The sequence below is a fragment of the Dasypus novemcinctus genome, chromosome 22 (assembly GCF_030445035.2).
Source record: "Dasypus novemcinctus isolate mDasNov1 chromosome 22, mDasNov1.1.hap2, whole genome shotgun sequence".
In the NCBI taxonomy this organism is placed as follows: domain Eukaryota; kingdom Metazoa; phylum Chordata; class Mammalia; order Cingulata; family Dasypodidae; genus Dasypus; species Dasypus novemcinctus.
The window spans coordinates 63,694,397-63,715,904 of record NC_080694.1 but is presented as its reverse complement, the minus strand read 5'-3'; the positions used below and the strand labels follow the sequence as shown (position 1 = coordinate 63,715,904).

Below are 21,508 nucleotides of genomic sequence, written 5' to 3'. Positions count from 1 at the left end.
TAAGTCCGATAAACCAGAGGGTAGGAGTTGCAAGTATGTTGAGGCTCAGGGTCTGGCTATCACATGGACAGTCCAGAGATTCAGGTCCCCTGAGTATACACTAAACCCCGGTGCCAACCACAGGTCCGGTAAAAGTGACAGGAGAGGCTTCTGAACAAAGATCACATCTGAGTCCTACTCCATCACACTCTGGAACACAAACTCCAAAGTAGGGCCAACTGACATGGCACTGAAGTCCATCTGCCATGACCATAGAACCTGTGGGTCTCTGCAGCCCTCAGAAGAACCAATACCTGGGGTTGTATCTACTTTAGCTGTCTCTGGGACTCTGCTGAGGTGTGCGTAAGGGTGACCCCTCTGATGACCTCCCAGCTCTTTTTTAGAGACTCATAGCCATATAAACTCATTTGTCCTTTCCATTTTTCCCTTTTATTCACGGTCAAAAGGCATTTTTAACTCCTGATATTACATGTAGGCTTAGATATTCTGCTGGTCTGAGTTGACCCTTTTATTCAAGGTCGTTCTCCAGCCACATCATCAGCTGGTACTTGGTAGTAATCCCTCGGTGCCCTATTTAATTTTTAAGAGCACCGCAGTTTAAAAGTAAAAGGAGGGAATAGATGTGGCTCAAGTGGTTGAGTGCCCCCTTCCCAAATGGGAGGTCTCGGGTTTGGTTCCCACTGCCTACTGAAAAAATAAGCAAAACAAAAGAATAAAAACCACTGAGCCAACCAGCTTTCCACATACAAAGCACAAAGTCCTGGGTTCAGTCCTCCATCCCCTGGTACCTTAAAAAAAAAAAAAAAAGGAGACCCTAATGGAAAAATCAGCAAAGGTGGCTGTGAAGGTTAGACTATTGTGTCAACTCGGCCAGGTAATTGTGCCCAGTTATTTGGTCAAGGAAGCACTGGGCTAACTGTAATACAAGGGCATTTATGGACTTTAGTCACCATTGACTTTACTGCAGTGGTAAATCATAGATAGCTGGTTATAATTACATCAATCAGGGAGACTGCCATCAGCAATGAGTGACACTTAGCCCTATCAGTTGAATCCCTTAAAAAGGGAAGTGATTCCAGGATTGAGAGAGAATTTCCCAGCTCGTATTTGGACAACCAATATCTCCCAGAACTCGTCAAGAATCTTCATTGGACTTTCATCGGAACTCCTGGTTGCAGCCTGCCTGTGGAACCTGGACTTGTGCATCCCCATGGGCACATGAGAGACTCTGATAAATCTCTTACTATCAACAGATATCCCTTGTTGATTCTGTTTCCCTAGAGAACCCTAATGCAGAAGAGAAAGTGGTTGTCCATAAAGAATTACCAATTAACATGTGAAAAGATGATCAACTTTGCTAACAAAAATATTTTGAACACCTTCACTGTTGGTGGGAATGTAGAATGGTGCAGATTCTGTGGAAGACGGTTTGGTGGTAACTCAAGAAGCTGAATATAGAACTGAAATGATCCGGCTTTCTACTACTAGGAAAGCAAGGACTCAAACTGACATTTGCACACCAGTGTTCATAGTAGCATTATTCACAATTGCTAAAATATGGAACCAGCCCAAGTGTTCACCAGCCAATGAATGGATAAACAAATGTGATATATACATACAACGGAATACTATTCAGCTGTAAGAAGAATGAAATCGGCATGCATATGACAACATGGATGAACCTTGACAACATTATGTTACTGAAATAAGCTGGACACAAAAGGACAAATATTGTAAGACCTCACTAGTATGAACTAAATAAATGAATAAACTCACAGAGGTAAACTTTAGAGACAAGGTAAAGTAGGAAACAGAATGTGGGTTGAGAATGGGAGCTGATGTATGTAGAATTTGTAATAAGGTTTAGTGTAAAAGTGTGGAAATGAGTAGAGTTTATGGTAACACATAGTGAGTTAGCTAACACTGATGATTTATAAATATGAGTGTGGCTAAAAGGGGTAGTCTGTGGATGTTTTAAATGTCTATTGAAAGGAAGCAAAACAATATTCTAGAGTATGTACAATATAGTGATTTCACTGTAGATGAAGATTGTGGTTAATAGTATAAATATAAGAATGTTTTTCCTTTACAAAGTGTTAAGAATAAGGTGATACATGGGAAATTACAACTAATATAACTTATGGATGATATTTAACAGTAATGTAATATTTTTGCAGCAATGGCAAAGAAGATGATCAATTCGTAGGGACAAATATAGGGTGGTATAAGAGTTATAGGATTTTTCCTTGTGGAGTAATGAAAATCTTCTAATATTGACTGAGGTGATGACAACATAATTCTGTGATGAAAATGAGAGCCAGAGTGTACACTCTGAATGGTGAATCCTGTGGTGGAAAATGGACTTGGGTTAGCAGAACAAATATGAGAACATTCTTTCATGAACTATACTAATACAAGGTGTTAATAATTAGGTGGGTTGGGGAAAAATACACCAAATGTTAAGATATGGGCTATAGTTAGTAGTAATATTTTGATGATGCTCTTTCATAGCTTGTAACAAATACTTCACAACAATGCAAGGTGTTGTTGGTGGGGTAAAGTATGGGATATGTATGATGATATGCATGTTTGCTTTCTAAGTTCACAACTTTTACTATAAACTTATCATTATATTCACGTATGAATGATATACTTCAATAACAAAATTTTAAATAAAAAATTTTTAAACCTCTTTAAAAGGCAGATCCATTTTTTACTCATCAGATTGTCAGATATACAAAAGAATAATTCTAGGGTTTATGAAGGAAAAATGAGTATTTTCACAGAAAGCTGACAAGTGTGCAGATGAGTATAATCTTTTTGAAGAGCAATCTGACAAATGATTCCAGTTATAGGGACTTAATGATGAAAAAATAATTTTACAGGTGAGTAAAGTTATGTATACAAAGCTATTCATTGAAATAATGTTTTTGCTGATAGAAGGTTAAATAACTTAAATGACTAAAAATAGGGTCACATACTTATGGACACTAGATTTTGTAGCTTATATTGAAAATTATTTTCCATGAAGACTTTTAGTGATTTGGGTGTCTTATTCAGGGAGCTTTTGTTTATTTCTAAGGTTCAAAACCCAGTCAAACTAAGCAAGAGGGGGTTCCTTTATTGGAAACGTGCAGGGATTCTACACACTTCCAGGACCAGCACGGCGACAGGCCTAAGCAGCTGAGGGCTGAGGTTGCCCGAGTCTCTCTGGGCCCTAATGGGATCTCTGCTTCTGGGGTTGGCTTCATTCTTTTGCTTCTCTTTGAGCTGGTTTTTCTCAATTCACTTTTTACATGATCACAAAAATGGTTCCAGCTGTATATTATTTTCTGTTTCAAAAGTCTAAGAGACACCAACTAGAATCTCTGATCCAATTTTAAATTCCTGGGGATAGCTAACTGGCTAATCCTAGTTTAGGGGTCCCTAGCTGGTCCAATAAGAAGGGTCACATGCCAGGCTGCCTGCTCAGGATTATGACAGGAGAGTGGCCTAGACTAGGGTGGGCAGATAGGCAAATTGATTGTACTGTCTGCTACAAATGAAAACTGTTCATGATACAATTAAAGTTCAGCGAGAAACAAAGTGTATTTCTATGCATAGGAATGATGATTGCTATCTGGAAATGTATATCAAGAGGTTACATCTGGACCACAAGATAGGGTCATTTGTTTTCTATATATTTTCCAAGTTTTCCATAATGAATATGAACTTCTATCATAAATAAAATTAATAATTTATGAAGACATAACAAAATTATTTTAAAAACTGAGAAAATTATCAATACCACTGTTCATAATTACATTAGTGTACATACCTATATACAGATACACACATAAACAAACACACAAACATACACAAATGTTAATAGTGATTATTTTTCAGAGATGGGACTAAGGGTGATTCCCCACCCTATTTTCTATTTTTCCCGTAACTACTTTTACAGTGGCAAACTATAAAATAAATTCACCAGTTTTTTGAAACAGAATAAGTAATAGGGACACAAAAAAACTTCCCATTCCACTCTATATTTGGGTATTACAGGATAGTTCCCAAACAGAAATACCTGGTGAGTAAAGAATATTGTTGAAATATACTTCATTTTTCCTGAGTTCCTGTCCTCTGGATCGATTTTTTTTTTTTTGATGGATTTTTAATTTACCATTTAGAGTGTCTAGAGTAACTTCTTATACTGCAAGCAAAACCTTAATAGGGACCTGTTATATTTGCCCTTTGTTCTGTAACTGCTGACTACAGCAGTTAAACTTGTTATGTCATGGTTATATTAGCTTAGTTATTTGTTATTGTAACTGCAACTACCCATGTTTGAAACCATAAAAACCCTAAACTCTGTAGGCTTTTGGGGAAAGATTTGAGCTGAAGGGCTCTGTAGAGCTTGCATTAAAGCACTTTCAAGCAGCCATATAAGCATCCTTTTGAGAAGAAACCTTTCTTCTCATTAATGCTACTCCTGCATTAATGGAACTTCAGCTCAATAAACTTACTCTGTACCTTTTTTTTTTTTTTTCACCAAGCCCAGAACTGAACTTCCCAATGCCTAATACAGGCATACCTTATTTTATTGTGCTTCACTTTACTGCACTTTGCAGACATTACATTTTTTAATATTTGAAAGTTTGTGGCAACTCTGTGTCAAGTCATTTAAAAAAAAAAATCAATTTATTGAAGTGTATCACTCATACATAAAAATACATAAACAATAAGTGTATAATAATAGTTGTGAACTTACAAAACAAACATATATAACATCATACAGGGCTGTCATAACTCACCCTACCACCAATAACTTGCATTGTTGTTAAACCTTTTTAACTAATGATTACAGAGCATTGTCAAAATATTACTACAAACCAAAGTATTTTCCCCCAACCAACCCTATTATTATTGTCTTTGTATCATTTATATTCTGCACCCTCTTTTTAAGTCTATTTTCAGCCCAACAGTTCTTGGTGTCAGAAGTGGGACCTGAAGATGGCACCAGGTTGATGTCTCTGACACCTCAGAGAAGAGCACAGTATCTGCAGGAATCTTTTGCATTCCATTCTCAATTTTTATCACCTGGCTTACTCCGCTAACCCCTTAGGTCTTTGAACTCCCTCCACATTGAAGATGAGGTCAAAATCTGTTTGTTGCACTAAAGTCTGGTCGGACCCTATGTCATAACTCGTTTACGACCAAAGGTAAGAGAATTCTCTTCTGTTACCTTACTATTTCTCTACTGTTGCTAGGGGAAAGTCAGTCAGTCAGTTTTTGAGAAAGGCCTCCACAAAGGATGGCCACTCATTTTATGCCCTCTAATTTTAGGCCCAATTTTTGTTCTTTTCTAGGTAAATGGACAAAATTAACCTCTGATGACCCCAAATTTACCCATCCTCAGTGGGGATGTTTTGATCATTCCAAATTTAATTATCTTAGGGAAAAGCTGAACTATTCATCAAAAGGTTCCACTCCACTAAGCTCCCCAAGTGGGATGCATTTAGGAAATAACTTTTAGAAGCCAGTAGGTGTGAACACAGAGGCCAATTAGAATCTATTAAAGAGAAAATGAAGGACCTTAAAACTGAAATTAATCATCTTGTAAAAGACCTTAAGATAGAAACCTACAGACTTGTAGAGATTTTAAAGCAGAAATGTGAGACCTCTGTGAAAAGAGAAAGTAAAATCTGTGGCTTAGATTTCATGCCAAACACTTCTAGAACCCCTTTATCCCCCCTTGCCTAACCTTGATCATTTCCCTACGTCTTTCCTTCCCTAAGTTAACCCTCCTTGCCCCAACCCTGTTCCTCAGTTCCTTTAAAATCAAATCCTGCACTGTCTGGGATGAAGAAAATAAATTTAAAGAAGTGCCCCATTATATGTATGCACCATGGACTCAAAGTGAACTGGCCAGTTTGGCTAAGAGCCTCAACAACCCCCATGGAGACCAAGCTAGCTTTCGCTGGCAGTTTGAAATTGTCACACATAAGCCGGATGTCCCCAACCTCTTTCAATTAGCCCAGCTCCCTGCTGGCCAAGGACATGCTCTCCACTGGCTCACTGCTGGGGGCATGTCTGACACTCAGATATCATATGCAGCTGAACTTAGTCCTATTCCACACACGAGTTCACCAATCTGCCCATGCCCAGGGCAGACTAAGATGCCTTCTCCAGACAGTAGGACACCTACACCACCACGACCACTCAGTGATGTTTATCATCCTGGTGCTGTGCTCCAGAGTGGACTCCCCTAAGCTTAATACTGATTATCATGACGTTTTGGAATTCACAATACAAAGGTCTTGATCTCCTCTAATCTGTCTCAATTGTTTGACTTTCAAAGAATTCCAGGACAAGCTACATTTAAGATTGTATAATAAATATTAAAGAAAAAAAAAGTATAATTTCTTTCACGAGACATTTATTGAATAGTGTTGATGCACCAGCCACTTTATGGGCACTAGGGTTATCAAGTTAGACAGTTGCTACTTGGGATTAACTCAGCACAACTCAGTCAAATGACTCATGAACTTCCTACCAGTCTAAGTAAAGACTTGATTTATAACTTGAATCAATGAGGTAATGTGTCAGGGATGGGGGTGGGAAATGTAAAATTATATTAAACTGACTCTGAGGTCAAGATCTATAGCAAACCAGCAAAAAATTATGTTTATTTTCCAAAATACTCTCACTGATTGGGAGAGCCTATGGGTGAGAACAATGCCAGTAGGGAAAAATGGTTACCATTAAACTTTACTTTAGTATACCTTTGAGCGATATTATTTCCAAACATCACTAGTTTAATATTTTATACAAGTCTGTTGCTACAGCATATGCAAAATATATCAACCTGTCCTTGTTCTGCTTAAATCTGTAATTCTATGGACACTTGATTCCATAAGCCTTCACTCAGTCATGAGGGTCTCTACTATTTGGAGAGTATAATACTTATTTACCATGTTAAAGGCTCTGAGGAGTCCTGCAATAAAGAATGCTATTTAAGTTTGATCCCACAGTGCCATCTGGGATCAAATTATTGTGGTCCAAAGCTGACTCAAGGAAAACAAAAGGACAGGGAATAGAGGTAGACTGCCTCCAACCCGGCTCCCAAGAAGTTTCTGATGCCAGAGTTGACTATTGTGACTTTTCCCAAAGTGCTGTTTGCTTGGCAGTGCAACCTCCCCGATGTCCCATAACAACAGGACACTTCACGAAGCCAATTTATTTTTGTGGTGATTTCTCTGATGTTGAGAAAGACCGGATCTCTGCCTAAAGGCTTCTCCACACTGAACACACTCATAGGATTTTTCTTCATTGTGGATCCTCACATGCTGAGTGAGGTGTGAGTTTAGTCGGAAGGCTTTCTGGCAAACGTTACACTTGAAAGGTTTTTCTCCTGTGTGGATCCTGTGATGTCGAACAAGGTCTGAGGTCAAACTGAAGGCTTTGCCACACTCACTACACTGATGGCTCTTCGCATGGCTGTGGATTCTCTGGTGGTGAGTGAGGAGCAGGGCCTGACTAAAGGTTTTTCCACACTCCTTGCACTCGCAGGGCTCCTCCTGACTGTGGACTCTCTGGTGTCGATTAAGGTGAGAGCTACGCCTGAAGTTCTTTCCACAGTGGATACATAGATAAGGTTTCTCTCCAGAATGGATTCTAAGATGTTCTAAAAGGCCAGCATTCTGACTAAAGACCTTCCCACACTCCTTGCACTGATAAGGCTTCTCACCAAGATGGATTTTCTGATGTCTGACAAGGTGTGAACTCCTCCGAAAGGCTTTCCCACACTCGTAACACTGATGACCTTTCTCTCCAGAGCAAATTTTCTGATGTCCAGTAAGACTAGAACCCTGACATAATTCGGATTCACAGAGCTTTTCTCCCATGTGCACATCATCATGTTTAATCAGATCTGAGTGATGCATAAATCTCTCCCCACATTCTGAACATTTATAGTCAGTCTTCTTGTTGGGCTTGGCCTGCTGGCTTTTCAAGTTAGTATCCTCATAATGAGCTTCTATGGGTTCAGATAATTTTCCAGATGATTCCAATGATCCACAAGAGTCTGTCTCTATAGCCAGCTTCCTATTCTCAATCCTTGTCTCCTCACCTGAAACATTAAATAAATAAAATCAATCACTTGTTCTTTTATGCTCAGGGAAAGCAATCTGCAACTAGGAGGGAAAAAGTTCAATCAAGCATGTGTGAAAAGTATGTTTACTAATTGTAAATATGTGATAATGGATGGAGTTGATGGTACCACATTATAATGAGTATAACAAACACTGTTGATTTACAAATGTGATTGTGGATGAAAGGGGTAGTCTAGGGAGGTTAATGTTAATAGAAAGACAGCTAGAGGATAATCTAGGAACTGCATAACAATGATTTTGGTCATAGATGAGGACAGTGGTTAATAATATAAATACAAGCATATTCTACTACAACATGTTAAGAATGTGGTGATACATAGGAAAAATACAACTAATGTAACTTATAGACTATAGTTAACAGTAATATTGTAATATTTTTGTAGCAAAGGCAAAAAAAAACTATATCAATGCTAAAGGTGAAAAAAGAATATGGGGTTTGTTTTCTGTGATATGAATATGACTAATATGATTAATATTTTTTTTCTTCTTTTTCTCCATTAATAAGGAGATCTTGGTCATATCATTTAAGCAATCTCTGCTCATATATGTATCTGTCCAACTACTGGAGAAACAACTGAGTTTGTTTTTAAGATTAAATGAGATAAATGTGGCTAGTGAGAATTTTTTAGAGTAATGCTTCCATAATTCGTTAAGATTGCCTTTTAGTCTGTTATTTTATTTTTTGAAGTTGAAATAAAGTTTACTTATAAAAATAAAAGTAAGTATGCTTGTGCATGTATAAAATAAATAAGTAATGATACACAAGAAATTTTTAACAAAGGCTGCCTTTTAGCATGTGATGCATGCATGCACACTACACAGAAGCTAGCAAGTAAGCAAACAAAGCATCTTAAAAGGGCATGGCTGTACATTCTTGAAAATGGTTTGTCACATGGAAAGTAAAAAAAGCTAGGTCAATTAAGGACTGGGACCAATAAGAAAGGGATGGCAGAGAGATAACATTTTAACTGAAAATGAAAAAATGTAGACATGATGCTAATTTTGTCACTGACTATAGCTATGTAATCTTAGCAAGGTAAACAACGCCTCTGAGATCAGTGTCTTCATCAATAAACGAAAAGCACAGGACCACGAGACCTTGAGGGTAACTTGAAGTTCATGAAAATGCCTTGGCTTCTATTGACCTCCTCAGACAGTAGTAGCTACTTTCCTGTATGTTCCAACAGAGCTATTATATTACAGTGCTATAATCTGTATTCATTCATGTCTGTTGCCCCACATCTCCCAATGCCTTAAGAGACTGTAAGTGAGGGAAGTGGATTTGGCCCAACGAATAGGGGCATCTGCCTACCACATGGGAGGTCCAAGGTTCAAACCCAGGGCCTCCTTGACCCATGTGGAGCTGGCCCATGTGCAGTGCTGATGCGCGCAAGGATGCCCTGCCACACAGGGGTGTCCCCTGTGTAGGGGAGCCCCACGTGCAAGGAGTGTGCCCCATAAGGAGAGCCGCCCAGTGTGAAAAAAGTGCAGCCTGCCCAGGAATGGTGCCACACACACAGAGAGCTGATGCAGCAAGATGACACAACAAAAACAAGACACAGATTCTGGGTGCTGCTGACAAAAATACAAGCGGACACAGAAGAACACACAGCAAATGGACACAGCAGATAACTGGGGGGTGGGGGACGAGGGGAAGGGGAGAGAAATAAATAAAAAAGAAATCTTTAAAAAAAAAACTGTGAGTACATGCAGAGCAGGATTTGTTTTGTCTAGCACAGTATCTAGTATATATCAGATGCTAAACAAACGTTTGCTGAATAAAATGGTCTGTGTCCTAAGGGAAATTAAATGAAGATGAAGAAAAATCTAAGTTCAGACACACGCAGAAGGGAGAGGGATGGGTAAATGGGGAAGAGTCTTTTAAGGTCAGGCAGCATAGAAATAGGGATGCAAAGTCAGGATGAGTGAGTGAAAGGGGATATGGATAGAGAAAATAGAAGAGGGAAATCCTAAGTAGCACAACTAACAAAGGAATAAGGGTAAGTCAGTGTGAGCAAGGTCAAGGCAGTAGATAATTAAAAAGGAGAGAGGTTTATAGCAGATGGGGGCCAGAGTGGGGGCAATTAAACAATGTAAACAATGCATTGTATATAAAGGTCCTTTTCAAGAGAACAAAGTAGCCTCATAAGGGAAGAAATGAGAGATAAGGGAGAGGGAATAAGAGATTCTTTTCCAGCAATGACTTATAAAACAAAAAGGGGAGGGGCAGTCTGAAACTCTGAATATAAAACACCATTTTTCACAGATCCAAAAGATAAGGATTTTCAAAAATACACTCCCATTACATTTGCTTTTCATTTTTAAAACATACACTCATCATTGATGACATGTTTTTAATTCATTTCTGAAAGATTATTCAGAGAAGGTAGGCCTTTCTCTTTCAAGCTACTTTACCCAGAAGGTAACCTTTGAAGTAGACATGGAAATTCAACAGGGAAATAGCAGTAGGTAAAGGACAGCTTCAGACATAAAATCAGCCATTTATCAAATAGGCATTTATTGGGTATCTATTCTAGGCTGTCCTGAGGAAACCAAACAAAGTCCTTGCTGGGAGAAAAGAGGAGGTAAAGTCTGGTGGGTGAAAAAGGAAGTAAACCAGCAACTATAATAAAATGTGATCAGTTCTATGTTAGGAGAAATCTTGGGGCTCTAGGAACATAGGTGGGGAAACTAACCCAGACTTGAGGGTCTTGGGGAAAGATAGAGAAAGTGGTATCTAAGATAGGCCCTGAAGGATGAATAGAAATTAATCAGGGAGCACGAGGAAAAAGTGTTCCGGATAGAAGAAACAAAGCAGCAGAGACTCGGAAGAAACAGGGAGCACATGGGAAATGGAATGTAGCTCAGCATGATGGGAACACAGTTTGAGCAGGTGGGAAACAGGTGACTCATCTGCCTGGAGGGGAGGGTTTCCCAGGATGTTTGAAGTCTTGACAAACTGGTTACCCTAGTGAACGTGAAGCGGAGTAGATAGCCGATACAAGCGCACGCTATGTGACCTTCATTAATGGCGATGAGAAGGTGGTGTATTTTTTTTCTCATTTTCATTTTTTGCTTCCTCTTATAGAATTCTTCAAATATCCATCCAGCTCACTTAAGGATTTTAAGCATGGAAGCAACATTACTGAATTTGTGTTTAAATGACAGAGAATGAAAAGGAAGTTAAGTTTAATGTCAATGGGAGTACTAAGACGACAGTAAAACAAAAAAGGAGCAGCAGGGCTATATCAAACTAGAAGGAGGAAAAGAAAAAATTATGGGACAGAAATTAGATATTTCAGTAACAAAGAAAATATAGTAGAGGGGAAAAATCCAGGTGACATTTAAAAATAAAAGACTGTAGCCATTTACAATAATTTTAAGGAGATAAGAAAAAAATGAATAACGAAGACTGTGGCTGGGATCCTTTGCCTTCTGTGAGAAACTAGCACTACTTTTAAAAGCTCATCTCTACAGTAAGGGGGAAAAGAGTAAAGTGAAGGTCTAGATAGGAGAGGACTTTGTTTTTAATAAAATAAAAACACCAAGGGAGAGGTACAAGGGAAATGCTTGGGTGAGAGAAATCTTTTATATCTTGATTGTGGTAGTGATTATATGACTGCATGTACACTTAGAAAGGGTCAACTTTACTGTATGTAAATTAAACTTCAATAAACCTGATTCCAAACAAAAACAAAAAACATCAAGGGTTCTGAGTAGGGTCTCAAGAGAGAAATGCACTGTCCACCACACCGTACACACAAGAAGATGCAATCTGTTTCTTACCCTTCTCTTTTTCAGGTTTTGGAACTTCACACTTGGGCTGGACCTGCTGCTCCTGCACTGCTTTCAGAGAGGCCATCTCCTCCAGAAGCATTTTAGGTTTCTTTGCCTGCTTTGGGTCCTAGGGACAATTAGGTATAGGTGGGCTTAGGCAGGAGCTGCTGTTCAGAAAAACACTTCCATGTTAGAAAAGAGAACAAAGAGAAACACTAGAGAGGCAAAGAAAAGGGGATGAAAAATCTGGAACTCACTCAGTTTCCTCCCAGCAGAAAACAGATAGCTTTGAAAAGAGAGCAACAGAAATGAACGGCCAGACTGGAAAGAAACTAAGTTGAGCAATTCTTCTCCACTGGCCAGAGGTCTCACTTCCTGTGTTTATGTGAAAGAGCAAGCCTGAGCCTTACCACCTCTGGGCCTGTCTCTCCAAGCTCTGGCTCCAAGTCCTTCAGTACAATGACTATGTCCTCCCCGCTCTCCGGATGCTGCTCTCGCACCGGGGCCTGCAGCTCCTTGGGCAGGATGGCCAGGAACTGCTCCAGCACCAGCAGCTCCAGCATCTGCTCCTTGGTGTGGATATCGGGCCGCAGCCACTGCCGGCAAAGTTCTCTGAGCCGACTCAGTGCCTCTTGAGGTCCCGTGGTCTCTTCATAGCGTAACTGCCTGAATTGCTGGCACAACATCTCCTGCCTCAGGACTCTGCTTTTTTGTTGCAGCTTGAACTCCTGTTCCCAAGTAGAGCAGTGATCCTCCCTCACTACCCGAAGGCCCTCCTTCTTCAGATTCAGGGGAGCCAAGGACTGTGCATTCACGAATACTGTCGCCATCTCCAGCTTTAGACGGCTGTCGCTGTTTTAGATAACTTTCTTTGGACTGTTTCCTCAAGGGTACTCCTAAAAATATAATAATAAGAATTACAGAAACAGCAATAATAGTAATAAGAACAATAGCATTATTGTATGCATTTCCGATAGCTACTATCCTAGTTTTCCTCTTCTAAACAACCATTCCTTAAAAAGGTACATATAAAAATGACAAAAGTTTTTTTTATAGAAGATTGCCAACTAAAGTAGAAGGAACAATAATTTACAAAATCACCATTTCATAATCCTCAATGAAATAAATGATCCAGTCAAGGACCACAAATGGTTGCTAAAACCACTGGGTGAAAGGAGTTGGGGGGTGCAAGACATGTTTGCAGTATCAAAACGTCACCAAGCCTCTTATGTGTTTTATGTTTCTTTTTATGTTTTTTAATGTAATGTTGTGATCTATTAACTTTAGTAAAAAAAGTGTAAAAAAAAGAATGTCACCATACTGATTTCTTAACTAATTGCAAAAGGAAAAAATGGAATTTTCTGGCCAGTCTCAAACTTTGCCAAACAATCAAACTTAGGAACTGGACATCATGTGCCTCATCACCTATGCAGCATTTTCACAAAAATGCTTAACATGAGTTGAATAATGAGGAAGCTTTTGGATAAATCCAGAATGCCGCGCATTCTATAAAAGGCATGGACTCTTCAAAACCAGTAATTTCACAAAAATAAAGAGATGATGTAGGGAGGACACTGTCCTAGATTAAAGAGACAACTAAATGCAAATTGTGAAATCATCTTTTTTTTTTAATTAGGCAATTACGAATATGAATGATTTGGCAAACTATAGCTCAGGAGGCCAAATACAGCTGAAAGTCCATTTTTTTTTTTTTAAGATTTTTTATTTCTCTCCCCTTTCCCATCTCCCCTCCCCCAGTTGTCTGCTCTCTGTGTCCATTTGCTGTGTGCTCTTCCATGTCTGCTTGTATTCTTGTCAGCGGCACTGGGAATCTGTGTCTCTTTTTGTTGTGTCATCTTGCTGAATCAGCTCTCCCTGTGTGCAGCACCACCCCTGGGCAGGCTGCACATTTTTCACACTGGGCAGCTCTCTACAGGATACACTCCTTGCGCGTGGGGCTCCCCTACATGGGCAACACCCTTGTATGACACGGCACTCCTTGAGCGCATTAGCACCCCGCATGGGCCAGCTCATCACACGGGTCAGGAGGCCCTGGGTTTGAACCCTGGACCGCCTATGTGGTAGGCAGACACTTTATCCATTGAGCCAAATTCGCTTCCCAAAAGCCCATTTTTGTACATCAAGTTTTACTGACGCACAGCTACATCCTTTTGTCTACATACTGTCCATGTTTGCTTTTGCACTGCAATGGCAAAGTTCAGTATGTGCACAGAGATCAGGCAAATCCAAAAAATTTTACTATCTGGACTTTTATAGAAAAAGCCTGCTGATCCCTGTATGAGAATATTCTTATTCTCAAGAGATGCATGCTAAAACTTATCTTCAAATGTTTCAGGGAAAAAAAAAGAATGTGCAGGTGTGTGGAGAAAGTGTACAAATACAGCAGGAAATTCACAACAGTTCCTAAAAGAGGGGTATATAGACGTTAATTATAGTATTTCAACAATTCTGTACGTTTCAATATTCTCAAAAAGTTGTGGGGGGGGAAAAGACACAAACACTCAAAATAAATGTAGCCAATTCTCATTATTTACAATGTTTGCAGTCTGTAAAGTCACTGTGAACAATGAATTATCCAAAAGAGAACCATTTCTCGTAGGGGAAATACAGGGTTATGTTCCTGTGACCCTCTGGTCACATTTTCATCAACCAATCAATACATAATCTTGGCGGCGGACTTGGCCCAGTGGTTAGGGCGTCCATCTACCACATGGGCAGTCTGCAGTTCAAACCCCGGGCCTCCTTGACCCTTGTGCAGCTGGCCCATTTGCTGTGCTGATGCGCGCAAGGAGTGCCCTGCCACGCAGGCGTGTCCCCCGCGTAGGGGAGCCCCACGCGCAAGGAGTGCGCCCCGTTAAGGAGAGCCGCCCAGCGCGAAAGAAAGTGCAGCCTGCCCAGGAATGGCACCGCACACACGGAGAGCTGACCCAAGAAGACGACGCAACAAAAAGGGACAAGGATTCTCGTGCCGCTGACAACAACAGAAACGGACAAAGAAGATGCAGCAAATGGACACAAAGAACAGACAACCAGGGTGGGGGGGAAGGCGAGAGAAATAAATAATAAGTCTTAAAAAAAAAAATCTTGTTTTACGTGTGTTTTTATTTAGACACCTTATTTGATATATATTGTTGATTCATTAACATTGAATTCATGGCCCAGGGTACTATAATTCATGTCCTAAAAAAGCTCACATAACCTGTATTTCTCTGAAGGCACCCACAGCCTTCTTGTACTTGGGGACACAAGACAGCACTTTAAGGCTTCACTTGGGGCCATTTTAAACAGTAAAATCACCAATGACGAGCAAAAAAAATGTGGTACTAAATATGCTACAAAACTGTTCCTAGTATGAGAGCTGAAATAAGGAGAGTGTCACCTTATTCAATCAGAGGTGGGAACGTGCGCAGCGGGACTCAAGCTTTTTATCCTCTGCACATAACCACAAATGATGGCAAAACCATGTCAATACTGATTCAGGAGTTATGAATACATTTTAGCAGGTAGGGGAATTTGCAAATGCAGAATTTGCATAATGAGGACTGTATAACGTACATGTTAATTAGAGCTAATCAACAGAATTAACTAAGAGAATGTGAGGATCTGCATAACTCATCTGACTTACACTGTCTACTAGCTGCCAGGATCTCTTAGATGCTGGGAATACAGAGATGAGAGACAATTCCCTGGCCTCTAATAGTTCTCTGCTTTCAAGACATCTTAGGTAAATAAGCAATTTCAATCAGTGTACTGCGTGCCACAAGGAAGGTATGCACAGGGTGCTAGCAGGGCACAAAGATAAAGCACCTAATTCCCAATAGCAGGTCTTCCTGGAGGTGAGTCCTTCTGAGTCTTAAAAAGCAAGTGAAAGTTAGTCAGACAAAGAAATGGTGAAAGGATTTTGCAGTCAGACAGAATGGTCTGAGCATAGAGCTGGTGGAAAACCTGGCACATTGAGGATAGTAGGTAGTTAGTTATGGCTGGGAAAAGGCTATGTGGAGCTAGAATGCTAAGAAACAGCACATGTAAGGAAGAGAAGGAAGGAGGAGCAACCAGAGAAAGAGGAGAACATACTTACAAAGACAGCAGTATCCAGAAGGCAAGGTCTATTTCTCTAAGAGTGGAGTGGTGGAAAGAGCCTGTGCCACAGACAGGCCTGGGTTCCAATCCAGCTCTTTCACTTATGAGCTTGGTGACCTGGGACAAGTTACTTATTCTCTGTTAGTTTACTCATTTGTAAAATGACAATAACGTTTAGTTCACAGAGATTTTTGTTTTTCTTTGTCATTCACAAATAGTTTAAAAATAAATTTTATTAGAGCAGTTGTAGGTTTTAAAGAAAAATCATGCAGGAGTACAGAGTCCCCATATCCACCGCTCCCCCCCCCCACAGTTTTCCCTATTATTAATATTTAGTATTAGTGTGGTACCTTGTTTACAATCAATACAACATTATTATAATTATATTATTAACTATAGCCCATAAGTTACATTAGGGTTCACTCTTTCAGAGATATTTTAAGGTAAATGAAATAACTGTGAAGAACAGGAATTCATTGACATATAAGTGAACTTATAAGGCAGTGCTCAAAAGTGGAAAATGCTATAGGAGGTGAATTAATCTAAGACCTGACAAAGCCACTTGATTCAAAACCAGAGGTCTTTGGTGACCTCTAAGAGAGCAATTTCAGTAGAGGGATGGGGAGAAAAGCAGCCTGACATGGGAAAATGAGAAAATGGAGAGTGCGCAAAAATTCTCTCTACAAAAAGTAAGATATTGAATGTTAGGAGAGAGATAGGCCAGAAGCTAGGAAGGGGTAGAGGAGAGGTGTGCTTATGACTTCAGTTACTGTCTCTATGCTGAATGATTTTCTTATTTTGCAGCCCAGATCTCTCAAGAGTGCCAGGCTTACATTTCCTTCTGGCTATCTGGTACCTTGACGCTCTTCAGAAGCCTCTGAAGCCCAACATAACAAAAATGAACCCAAAATATGGCACCACCATCCTCCCTTGGAGCAGGCCCTTGGTTGTGTAGGAATTTAGCATTCTTGAATGTAACTATTCAAGTGACTCTAAAGAGCAATGAAATATCATCCTGCCATCTGCTGATATATGCCTTTGAATCAATGTGTGTGTGTGGGGGGGCGGCAAACTCCTTCAATTAGTGACTATGCCTGGATAGAGTTCAACTACATCTTGCTATTATGTACTTCTGAACCTACATACAGTAACACTTCCCAGGTGATAATTTTTTTCTTCATAAAAAATGGACTTAAGGGTAGCGGATATACTAATAGCTCAAGTGGTTGAGCACCTGCTTCCTATGTACAAGGTCCCAGGTTTGATCCCTGGTACCTTCTAAAAAAAAAAGGGGGGGATACTTAAAATAAAAAGTCTAATCCTGCTGTATTTTTATTATAAAAAAATTTTATTGTAAACACAGGGAATTGTTTGATCTGTAGAAATTGGATTACTTCACAATTTCTATTGCTTCTTGTCGATTTATGTTATAAATGTTGGTCTCTGTTTCATATCTGGGACTTCTGTTAATGATATTTTTTATTTTTAAAGAAGCTTTAGATTACATAAGTGTTACACTGAAAAATAGGGGATTCCAATATACCTCACTCCCTCCCCACTACTATTCTTAATCAAAGTAAAAAAGTACAAGAAAGCGATTATTAGCTAGAAAATAAATGTTCATTATAAAGTATATGGTGTTGAATAAGTTAGCGATGGCTGATTACTATGTGATTAAATGTGCCAAATACGATATAAAATAAGTAATATGATAAACTGTTTTTGGCTAGACCTCCACCCACCAATATTTTGGGCCAGAAAACTGCTCTGCCCCACCTTTCATATCTTGCACAACCAATCCATCGAGTTCTATTGATGGTGCTGCCTAAATCTCTCTCAAATTCTTGTCATCCTCTGTGACCATCTTCTACTGTAATGGGTCTTTCTGACTCACCAATCTATTTTCCACATTGCAGACAGTGATCTTTCTAAAGAGAAAATATGAATACGTCTCTGCCATGCAAATTACATTTAAGCACATGCCATTTTTCTTAGAATCAAGTTCAAACCAGTTAACATGGTGTAAAAATTTCTTATTATCTAATGAACTACTTTCAGTTTCTCAGACTTGTAATATTCTTTCTTGTTCCTGGGTCCTTCCACATCTTACTCCTGGAACACTTTTCAACCTTCCAATTTTCTTCTCATTAACACCCACTCATACTTCATATATCAGCATAACAATAAAAACAATAAGCCGTCACAGCTGTTACCTGCATCTTAAGGAAACTGAGACATGGAGAGTTCAAGAACTTAAACAAGGTCCCAAGCTTAACCTCAGATCCTTCCTCCAATAGCTCTTCCCTCCACAGGCCAAAAATGTTTAACTCACCTGTGTCTTCTTATTCGTATGTGCCGCATTTGATCCATGAGCAAACCCTGTTGGCTGTACTCTCAAAGCGGACCAATAATCTCTTCAATTCTAACCAAGACATCCTTCTGGCCCACTTGAATTACATGCAACAGTCTCCTAATTTCCCTGATTCCATTCTTGCTTCCCTAGTTTATTCTCATCATGTTCCCACCTAAGAGATGCTTTAAAACATAAGTCAGATCATGTTTTTCCTGGCTCAAAACCTTCCACTGACCGTTTTCACTCCAAGAAAAGGCCAAATTTCTTATACAGTACAAGGCCCATGTATTCTACACGCCCTCCAGTTTCTGCGATATCATCGCTTATCAATTTCACCCTTACTTATTCCCCTCAACTACTCTGGTCTCTTGACTATGCCAAGGAAATTTTCACTTTAAGGTTTCTGCACCTGCAGTTCCCTCTGCCTAGAAAGCTTGTGCCCCCAAAAGTCACATGGGTCTTTTCACCTCCTTCAGATTTCTGCTCAAACACTACCTTTTCATTGACACCTACCTTGAATACTTATTTAAAATTGCATTCAATCGAGGAAAAACACGCAGCAGAGGAGAGTCTGCGTTAAGCCCATTAATAGATCCAGTTTCGCTCCTTCCATAGGCCCCGGGACCGACGGCCCGTCTCGGCGAAGGTTTCTCCGCGCCCGCCGGGAGCCACCCAGCGGCAGGTCCACCTCGGCCCTAGCCGAGGCCGGGGGCAGGAGCGGCCTAAGGCCCTCGAGCCCGCCCCTCGGTGCACGTCCACCTCAGCCCGGGCCGAGGCCAGGCGCCCGGAGCAGAACCCGACGCTTTCGTCAGAGCCCGGCGCCGCGCCCCCTGCGTTCCCGGGCGCACTCTCCGCTCTAGGAAGCCGGGAGGACTCGGCTCGGTGGTTTTCTGCTTCAACCTGGCAGGAAGGGGTGAGACGCCGAGGCCTCCAGTGGGCGCCTGGGAGGGGCGTAACGGTGTAAACTGAGGTGTTTACGTTTTACGGCCGAAGTTCATTACATTTGTGTAAAAAGTGGCCATTTCTAGTTAGTGTCATCACAAACAACCAGCATTTTCATAAATAAAACACACACACTTTACCATTTTCCCCCAATTAAAAGTCGTCAAATACATAATAGTAGCAAAAATAAATGTCAAGGTATTTTGAAAAGTAAATTGAAAAGCAAGACATGTTTGGATTAAAAGCTTTAAGGCAACAACAACAAAATCTGAACAAACTTTTCTGTTTAATTAATCTGCTGATACTAGTTTTGGAACATCATGAATTACCACACTAACAGTTATTTTATGACATAGGTAATTCATGCAGTGTTTCTAAGCATTGAAATCACACAGCAGGAAAAAAAAAAGTTTCATTATGACAAGAAAAGTTATCTTTTTCTCCTGGTCAGAAGCTTGAAAAAAAAAAATATATATATTTTATCTTTTTTTAAAAAATACATAGATCACACAAAATATATACTTAAAATAAAAGTTAAATATGTTTAAAACTTCTTAGGCTAACAAATTCAGTCAGTACAAATGTTTTGCTAACTAGAAGTTAAGTTTTCTTTCTTGAAAGGAAGTCATTTATCTGATACTATATTTTTATCTCTAAAGAAGGGTTTATATAGTTTTCTTCAAAAATTATATAAGGGATAAACAGAGAAAATTTAACTAAAAAATAAAAGGAAGTAAATATATTCTAATTCATTTACTCCACCTCTCAAGACTCCCTACCATGGCTGACTTCTTAAATGTCACTCTTGTTATCAGGGCTGAGATTACTGACATTGAAGTTGATATCCCGTGAAAATGAAAATCCTTAAAGTAGTTTAAAAAGAAGAGTTGTTTTAAACCCAAGGTGTACATTTTTAGTCTAAGTAGTCTGTATCTTTTGGGATGTAGGGTGAGAATAAATCAAAATGTCATTTTTACCAGGACAGACTACATATTGCTAACTACTCAAACTAATTTTCACATAAGATTTTCATTTTCCAGGATTATCCTGTTCCCCCCACCCCCCAGCTCCAATTGTCTGTTCTCTGTGTCTGCGAGTTCTTCTTTGTCTGCTTCTGTTGTTGTCAGCTGCACGGGAATCTATGTTTCTTTTTGTTGCATCATCTTGCTGGTCAGCTCTCTGTGTGTGCAGCACCATTCTTGGGCAGGCTACACTTTCTTTCATGCTGAGCAGCTCTCCCTACCGGGTGTACTCCTTGTGCATGGGGCTCCCCTATGCGGGGGACACCCCTGCGTGGCACCTTGCTCGCATCAGCACTACGCATGGGCCAGCTCCACATGGGTCAAGGAGGCCCCGAGGACCACAGACCTCCCATGTGGTAGATGGACGCCCTAACCAATGGGCCAAGTCCGTTTCCCTATCCTAATTTTTGTAAACTACAGTGGTTTCATATATGTTAACATCAGGTCCACTCACAGCATATTCAGAATAAAAATTTCCTTTCCCCTACTGTCAGTGGAGGTAAGCCATTGCAAGTCATGCTTCCACACTATAGCATAAGATTTAAAGCTCTCTTTTCTTAATGATGCTTTCTGCTCTTCTCTATAGATCAGGAGTTCATTGATTACTCTGAATTTTGAAATAGAAAATTATGTGGCCAGTGATTGTTCTAAACAATCAAAACCCCTACAAATGAATCTAATAAATTTAACCCATTGTTTAATAATGCGAAATATATTACTTTGTCATCATACTAATAGATCAATAAAGAATAATCATGATTATCTCCACAGATGTGAAAAAGTCATTTAATAAAATCCAACATTCATTTCTGATTAGAAGGAAAAACTCCAAATAAAATAGGAATAGATGGATACTTTCTTTTTACAGCAAAAACAAATACGTCTGCGAGCAGATGTAACTCAAGTGTTTGAGTACCTGCTTCCCATGTATGAGGTCCTGGGTTCAATCCCCATTTACCTCCTAAAAAAAAAACAAACAAAAAAAACCTCAAACTAAAAGCCCCTATCACAGATGATAGTGAAATATTAGAAATATTCCTATAAAAATAAGACAGAAATTTTTTTCAGGTTAAGGATAAAAACAGCAATTATGGCCAAATCTCTCATTTTTTTATTCCCTACACTGCTGGTAGCCAAAAGGGAGATCCCCCTTCCCTCTA

At 39.7% G+C, this 21,508-nt stretch overlaps 1 protein-coding gene across 2 annotated transcripts; it reads right to left on the bottom strand.

Moving 5' to 3' along the window:
- Positions 1–4,668: 4,668 nt before the first annotated feature.
- On the bottom strand, positions 4,669–19,216 carry LOC101422252 (zinc finger and SCAN domain-containing protein 26). 2 transcript variants are annotated; one of them, XM_004474181.3, is made up of 4 exons: positions 18,898–19,216; positions 12,341–12,826; positions 11,940–12,057; positions 4,669–8,110 (listed from the first exon to the last, which is right to left on the bottom strand). In XM_004474181.3, the coding sequence occupies exons 2-4, from the start codon at positions 12,758–12,760 to the stop codon at positions 7,206–7,208; spliced, it is 1,443 nt and encodes a 480-aa protein (XP_004474238.2). In that variant the 5' UTR covers positions 12,761–12,826; positions 18,898–19,216; the 3' UTR covers positions 4,669–7,205. The 2 variants fall into 2 exon arrangements, with proteins under 2 accessions (XP_004474238.2, XP_004474239.2); XM_004474182.3 differs by having other exon boundaries at positions 16,030–19,199.
- Positions 19,217–21,508: the final 2,292 nt, after the last annotated feature.

Excerpts from the sequence above, each read along its gene's own strand:
- LOC101422252 (XM_004474181.3), bottom strand. The coding sequence starts at position 12,760 with ATGGCGACAGTATTCGTGAATGCACAGTCCTTGGCTCCCCTGAATCTG. Across the intron at positions 12,058-12,340 it reads GAGAGACAGGCCCAGAGGTG|GACCCAAAGCAGGCAAAGAA; the intron begins GTAAGGCTCAGG and ends AATTGTCCCTAG. Across the intron at positions 8,111-11,939 it reads AAAACCTGAAAAAGAGAAGG|GTGAGGAGACAAGGATTGAG; the intron begins GTAAGAAACAGA and ends TTAATGTTTCAG.